This window comes from Vanessa cardui, chromosome 3, assembly GCF_905220365.1.
Source record: "Vanessa cardui chromosome 3, ilVanCard2.1, whole genome shotgun sequence".
NCBI classification, from domain to species: domain Eukaryota; kingdom Metazoa; phylum Arthropoda; class Insecta; order Lepidoptera; family Nymphalidae; genus Vanessa; species Vanessa cardui.
The window spans coordinates 5,416,455-5,424,745 of record NC_061125.1 but is presented as its reverse complement, the minus strand read 5'-3'; the positions used below and the strand labels follow the sequence as shown (position 1 = coordinate 5,424,745).

At 31.1% G+C, this 8,291-nt stretch overlaps 1 protein-coding gene across 1 annotated transcript in view; it reads right to left on the bottom strand.

Annotated features, from left to right (window-relative positions):
• Positions 1-360: 360 nt before the first annotated feature.
• The window catches only part of LOC124543849 (trace amine-associated receptor 8c), a 50,963-nt gene continuing 43,032 nt past the window's right edge, over positions 361-8,291 (bottom strand). The window contains exons 2-9 of the mRNA XM_047122171.1: positions 3,999-4,408; positions 3,209-3,334; positions 2,527-2,643; positions 1,936-2,075; positions 1,653-1,818; positions 1,445-1,576; positions 1,248-1,373; positions 361-978 (exon numbers count right to left, since the gene is read on the bottom strand). Coding sequence (XP_046978127.1) covers positions 508-978; positions 1,248-1,373; positions 1,445-1,576; positions 1,653-1,818; positions 1,936-2,075; positions 2,527-2,643; positions 3,209-3,334; positions 3,999-4,217 — 1,497 coding nt within the window. The 5' untranslated portion in view covers positions 4,218-4,408 and the 3' untranslated portion in view covers positions 361-507. The remainder of the gene's footprint in view (positions 979-1,247; positions 1,374-1,444; positions 1,577-1,652; positions 1,819-1,935; positions 2,076-2,526; positions 2,644-3,208; positions 3,335-3,998; positions 4,409-8,291) is intronic.

Below are 8,291 nucleotides of genomic sequence, written 5' to 3'. Positions count from 1 at the left end.
ATTTGTTTTAGTTTTCCTTTTCGGAACAGTCTCTAAGTGCACAATATTCACTGCTTTATGGAAAGTCACTTTCGGTAATCATCGTGTCAATGTTACTTCAGTATCACTAGAGCTTCTGGAACTCTCTTTAATCACATCAAGTTCTCTATTGGAAAGTGATGAATTTCTTGAAAATTTATGAGTAATTCCATAATCACTTTTTTCATCGAAACATTCACGACCACTACCGTTAAAGTCTTTGAAATCATCTGAATCGTCTTCAATCACATCATTCACTTCCACCTCCAATAAGTTATCATGTTCTTTAATACCATAAGCATTGAAACTCTTCTCTTCACTCAAGCTACGTATTCTATCCAAATTATGCTCTATATTTGGCATATCATCATCTTCCGTACAAGGTGATTCATCGAATTTCCACTTAATATTTGAATTGAAGTGTTCTATTCCAGGATACATACCTATGCTATTACTTCTATGCCCGAAAACCGGACAATTTCGGAACTCTCACAACTCTGGATGCCTGCCATTACAAATTTTGCTGAAATTTCCCTCGTCCAAACTAAGATTGGAACGGGAACGTCCACACTCAAGGCCAGGACCAGATCTAAATAAACAGAAATCTGATGTCTTTAACCTACATTGTCTTGAGCAAGGTTCGATTTGAAATGCAGATCTATCTAATTGTCTATAATCAGTGGGTCCATAGCCTTCAAAAAATCTTGATCCATGCTTACAAGTTCCGCCCGGATAACCTTTAAACGATCCAGTGCAGCGCATAGGGTCTCTGTGACAAGCTTTCTGAATTGCGTGAAGAGAGTTGGAGGATACTGTCCGTTCCAAGATTTCTCCCCAATATTTTTCACCGAGTCCCTCAAACTCTCCTTTCGAATGTAGTCCATCTGAGGTAATTGGCGACCCACAACAGCCAGTCGGTTTTTCAAAATTTTGAAATGACTTAGTTCTTCGGCAACATAGCTATTAGAGAAAAATGACATTATTAATATTATTCAGATAAATATCTAATGGTAGGTCCACGCGACACAGAGTTTTGATTTCCTTCGACTTTTAGTTTTAAGGATGCAGAGTTTTTCAAACATTTTTTTTAGTAGTATCACTACTAATCAAGTCTGTGTCATGTGGACCTAATATTATAATTTATTGAAATTACCGATGATCATACTGCAAAATATAAACTATTAGTATTATTGATTATAAAAAAAGTATATTTCGTAATTAACACTTACGTAATATTGAATGAGCTCATTGCTTATTCTCCTAAAGTGACTATTTAATAGCCAATATAAGAACGGATTCCAAAAGCTGTCACTAAGAGCTAACCATGTGACAATAAAATCTAACGATGGTGGTACCTACAATTAAAAGAAAAAGTTAAAAAAGTTATATAAAATACTATGAGAAGAATTTTAAAGAAAATATATACCTTACAACCCGTGCATGCAGCTACTACTTCTTGTATAGTGGCCGGAGTTACCATTACTATAAATCCTAAAGACATTGCCGCCATTGTACGCGATGTACTCACGCTATGCGGCCTGACTGGAGTCTGAATTTGCTTTAACACAGAAAGTAAATTTAAAAGTCGCCGAGTTAAAACCTTTTCGAACATTTATTACAACATAAAAACTTACAATAGTTTCTAGATCACTGTGATTTTTATTGCAAGGTACAGGAACACCATTTGGTCTTGGATCTTGGTTACATTTACTTCTTGTTTTGCTTACATGGAAACCTGATCCATAGCAATACATCAGCGCCATTGTTGTTGGGAAGTAATACGCACAACAAGCAAGTATTCTAAAGGAAATAATAAATATAAGTTAAATTGACTGTAAAGTAATTTGACTCAGTAAGAAATCTTGAAAAGTTTTTACTAGTTATTTATAGATAATACATAAAAAATAAGAATTTTACCTGAATGCGATTCTACTGTGAAATACGTCACATGCCATCAAGCCTGTTGAATTGAAATAATACCCCGTTCGGGGCAGAACCATAATGGCAAATAGAGACACTGACAGAATCCAAGTTATACTTATTATTAAAACGCAACCCTGCAAGAAAAACAAACTATAAATGACAGTTTTGCCTGCATTTTACAACATATATATATTCCTAATGAGTCATATTTGGAAATAAAACTTTTTCAAGCAAACTGATCATGATTCATAAACGCTGAAATAACTTTCAACATCCTTAGAACAATTTAAAATCAAATCGATGACATCTTGGTACTGAACTGGGTTATTAGGTCAAAGTATATACTAATATCCAAGTTAATCTGCAAGATCAAATCTGCCTTTGTATTTGTATCTAAATCATATTTAAATTCTAACACCCAGAACTTCTTAAGCTACTTAAAGAAAAGATTTCAACGTTGAAAGGTATTATTGAGCAAAGCCGTCTTTGAATACAACCTTGGATTTTCGGCTTTTAGAAATACCGAAAATCCTGGAGGAATTTAGAGCGATTTTTATTTCCAAAAAGCGTTTACTTTGTATTTACCTTTTTACTGGAGTGTTTATGATAAGTATTTGGGTGTAGTAGATACAAGTATCTGTCTATCGCCATACAAACTAGAATAACAGCACTTTGTTGACTTACAGCTCCCCTTAAAAGCGCCTGAAATAAAAAAAATCTTAAACAAGTTTTACTACACAGCGTTATGTCAAAAACAACAATGATATTGGATGTTGAGTGGCCTTATAAAACGGGTTAACGAGGTAAATAAAGCCTTACTTTCAAAGAGTAAATTATTTTAAGGTCTCATCTTATATTTCTTCTCGGTCACTAAACAAGCTGCCGACGATAAGAAATTTTGGTGGTAGTAAAATTCACCTAAATAACACTCTAGTATTATTTTATCTTTAAATATTATCAAATATGTTTTTTTTTTCTTTTTATTTGAAATATTATTCATATTCGTATAAATATGAAAACAGAAGTATGCCAGAAATGAGTATCCGATTACCTTTAAACTCGCTTCCTCAATTGCGAACTTTTTACAAGAATTAACTTTAGTCATTTTCTCCTCGTCTCTCGCTTAGGTAACTTTTAAGGAAGACGTTGTTGTTTCATTTTAATTTCGACTGGATTTAATGGTTCTATTTTATAAACATCAACGTTTCGAAATAAATAATTTAAAAAAAGAAATTTTTAAAAATATATTTTATGCAATTTATTTTACCTGTATTTGACAAAATATTTCGCCGTAAGGCCAGCACTTGTACAAAGCAGGCAAGAGAGCCACGGGGGCAATAAGAATCCCAGTAAATAAGTCGTTCAGCGCCAGAGAAGTCAGCAAATACCTTGGCTGTAAATAATTAACTGTTTGTTTAATAGACTCGACACAAATAAATAAAATGCAATTAATTAGAAAGTCAATTTCAAGTATAATAAAAATAGTTAATGAGTCGCGTGAATACGGCAATACGTTTACGAACTTTCATCGGATATTTCGTATTTGAACCTAGAATAAACATTCTGTCGTTGATAATTAATATCAAATATTTACTGGTGCATATGTTTCCAACGGGAATCGAGGAGTATGAAGTGAATTAGTTATAGGTTCGTATACTGTAATTAATTTAAGTTTTTCGGTAGCTACGGCAATTAAACATAAGTTTGTGTAAAGGATTTTCGAAAAGCATAAATCATATGATATTTGTTTATTTACAAATACATATATGTATGTCATTGCAGATTCTAAGATTGGTGGTACTTTTGAAAAAAAATTGTCTTAGCCTGTATTATGTACACATAACTTTGGCTCTCCTGCTAAGATCAAAATTGGTTAATTTGGTTCATTTCGAGTTGGTCAAAGCTGTCGACTTAATATCCAGTATTGTTGATGCTTTTTACATTATTCTATATTTACATTTATATATTGGTCCATGAAGTATGCATTAAAAAGTGTCACATGCATGAAAAATACATAATTATAAGTATAAATTAAAAATGCATTTTAATACCCTCACCTGATTATCAATATACTTTATATACCTTCGATTATTTAATACGCAAATTAGTACCAAATTGCAAAAAACAATTGCCATAGATAAGGCAAAAATGAAAAACGCTTTTAGTATATCTTCTGTCGCTGGAAATGTCGAAGGCCAACCTTTTCCATTGGGCCAACACGAGCTGTTAGAAAGAGATGGCGCTACTAGCAATGCGCCTTTAGTCGAGTCGAACATAGTCGGCGCCTGCGACCAGCAGCGCACTGTTTTTTTGAATAAGGCATTTAGATCATATTATGTGCACTATCTTTGGTTGCTTGAAGCTATTCCTCATTTTACACTTCTTCTGTAATATATTTTATGATGCAAGACTTTGTCGTCATTTTTAAGATATCAATTATATAATGCGGATGATTAACTCCAGTCATCTGAAACAATAAATAATATTCGTTACGAAAATTATCTTATACTAATAAAAGATGAAAATCTCATGATATTGTTGATAATTCAAATGGCTTATTACGCAGAATATAAAAAAAAATAAAAACAAAGTGGTAACCCTTGGTACAGTGATATCGATTGAAAGTAAAAGATATACTCGAATATCATGATATTTTGACTAGGTTGACTAATATGCATATTCAGAGGGACACAAATCATTGTTGAATGCATAAATAGACACGAGTTTGAATGCTTTTAACAAACACGTATGAATAATTGATTTTTATGAAACTGAATTTTTTTTTCATAAAACTGACCAAATTAAATAGATAATTCCTGTGTTCAAGACATTAACTAAAACTGAACATGCGATTATTAATTTGATCTCTTTTAATTACTTAGTTTTTTAGCCCACTATTAAATATTATTAACTATTAATAATTTAATAATTTAAATAACTTTATGTGTGTAAACAATTAGGAATATTATTATAAATGTAAAAGAAATCAAATCGTAATCGTAAAACCAAGGGACGCAACTTTCTATGGACATACAAAAATTCTTTAAATAAAAAATTAGTTGCAATAACAACACATGATTCATGTACAAGTTTGCAATATGTGTGGCACCAGCATTAATGCTAGACTGTACCGATATTTCATCCAGTCCAGATATTTTCTAAATCTTTTGATACTAAAGTTTAAAAGGTAAAGCGATTATTTATTCCAACCTGTTGGTGACACCCTGGAAATAAAAGAACTCGATTACTTTTCGTTCTTTATAAAAATGCTTAAAACACCAAATTGAAATTAAAGTTTAGCTATTTTTTTACGTACAATATAAAGGACATCGTTACCAACTTACAAAGAAAATAATAAATTTCAGCTTAAATATACATAACATTACAGGTTACTAATTATTAAACCATTAAAATATGACGAAATGATATCAAAAGCCGATATGAAATCAATTATCGATTATTCTATTTTTGTCGTTGGTAGGATTAGTATGACAAATGATTTCATTTTAAGGTTGATCCATTAAATATGTCCTTAGACATTTGAAAAATGCTCTGCAATTATCCGTGCCATTTATCTCAATGTTATTTGGATTGATAATAACTTTTTAATAAAATTGATTATATTTCAGCAAAAGCGAACGGAATATGATCTTAAAACATTAATAGTTAAAGTTGATTATCGCTTGTTTGTTTAATAGACTGTAATCTTTTTTTACCATAAAGGTAGACGGAGAGTAAATTTGCAGTCTGTCTGCTTGTCTGCCGATGGTTAGCGGTCACCACCGCCCATATTCAATGATGCTGTATGAAATATTAACCATAGCCAAGGTCCTACTAACTTACGCGCTACAAAGCAGAACACAACAATGCTGGGTACTGCTGTTTCACGGTACAATATCTGATGCGTGAGTGGTACCTAGCCTAGATGAACAAACCCCTACCACCAAGTTTAGATGCTCTGATAGGCAAGGGTTGTTAACATGATGACATGTTAACACTGTTTCCTAGCTAGTGTGAGTTGCTTAAAAGGTGAAAGTAAAAAAAAATCTATAGCATTTTAGTGGTATATACCGTTATCTCACGCCTGCAATATGTATTTTAACCATACATAATTAAGTCTTAGTATGGTACATGACTTTATTTTTAATAAATTGGAAGAGTAAATATTTTGGGGTAATTGAGTGACACTATTTAAATTTTAACCGATTCAAACATACGTTCCAAGCCAAATTTCTTGTACAAATTACATGTCTATATAATAATACAATGGAATATTATAATTCAGCTAAGGCTCACATCGAGAATCAAATCGATATCATTTTAGCCAAAGCATATAAATATTGGAATAAGTGACAAAAACATGCTTTAACGTAATAAGCATTTTAATATACCATATAAATATAATTTTCTCTCAACGATTCTTAAGATTACCACAAGAAGCTCTGTCAATTTCCTAAAGGAAATTGGGATCTTCGACAATTCGAACAGAATTCTATCGCAAAGGGTTTTTAAATTAGCACCCGGTGTTAGAAGCATATTTAGAGAATTGATCTGATTGGGGGATTATTTTCTTTAAGTGACATAAAGAATAATTATATTACTTTTTAAAAATAATATTTAGGAAATGAACACAACTACTTTATATATATATATATATATATATATATATATATATATATATATATATAGTTTTTGTTGTCTATTAGCTATATGCGTTACAAAAAATTCTAATTGAATATCATATTACATAGTCAACTTATTGAATTCTAAAAATACGGTCCAACCCAGATTCATTGCAGATCCGTTGCAATTTTTAATAAACAAAATGAAAAGTGCGCTTAGCAAAAAAATATGAGGTACGTATGTCTATTTCATAAATGCTTCATAAATCATTTATTTACTTATATAAATAACATTCGTATCTGAACAAGGACTTATAATTTGCAGTTATATTTTATTTAAAGACACACACACAGACAGACACTTAATTTTATTTTAACAATAAAAATTGCATAAGCTAAAGACATAGAGCAATAATTACTGAATTAAAGTTAAACAAACACAGCTAGAGACTGTTTTGAGGAACTTGCCAAGTGAGTCAGAATGCACAACAATATGATTACTGTAACTAGTCCAAAGTTTATAAAGCCGGGGATGATAGAGCTTGCGCCGAGTGCTGTTCAGAGTGGGGAACGTTAAGGAGTAATAGGCGCACGACGTAGCTCGAACTCGAAATAGGAACTTCTCAAGTAATTGGGGACAATCTATATTGCAAGCTTACTTAATTTAGTATAATGGAATCATTGATACTTCTACGTTTCTCTAATGACGTCATACGAAACGAGATTCTAGTTTCTTATATTTGCCAGCGCTTAAAGATAATGGTACATTCTTTATAAATATGTTATACTTTCGTTCCTAACTTTAAAAAATGTCAACACACAGTTCAGTTATGTAATAAAATCAGTAACATTTCCATTATAAAATATCATTTCTATCATTTTTATTAAACTTTTTTCAACAGTCTTAACATTAAGTAGAAAGCAAAAGGTGTTGTATTCTCTCTGTTGTTAATATAAACGATTAGAAATCATTAAAAGCAACATATCACTTCTACGAAAACGTATGTTCTAAGGTAAGGTATAAGTCACATCATAAAGGCTTGAATTACAGGCTCCAAGAATGTCCCGAGCGTAATTTAAACAAAGGTCATGCACAAAGTTTGGATATGTCCTTAATATTAAATATTATATATATGCGTAGCTGAAATTCTGAAACTATCAATTTTAAGTTATACACCTCTTTGTTACCATACACATGATCGGCTTTTGTTAAGTTATGGAAAGGTATAATTTTATTTCGAAAGTTTGTTATAAACATAATAATTCAGAACGTAATATATATAGAAATATACTTATTTGGTATATACGTTATGCGTTTTCATACATAATATATTATAATTAAATTTTCACATTTCTGTAGTTTTCCTTTTGAAGCACACGAAAAAAGCATTTTATACGTTTTATTGCGTATTATTCACTATCAAAATTATTATAAATATGTAGATTAAAAATATGTTTATTTTTAATCATTCTGATCATATGATTTATAAACACATTTATTAGTAAGAAGTGTTGGTGCCGGTGGCGGTAACTGTGTGGGCAGGCTATTATCGTCAAAGTGGGTAATGAGCTAATTTCTAAGCTACATAATGCTTTCAAAGTCATCAGTTTTGAAAGTTACGATAAATTTTATAACACTATGAGGAGGCCTAGCTTTATGTTAAGCTTTTGAGATTAATATTTAACTACTCATAGTATAAAGAAAATTAAGAATTTATATTTAACATG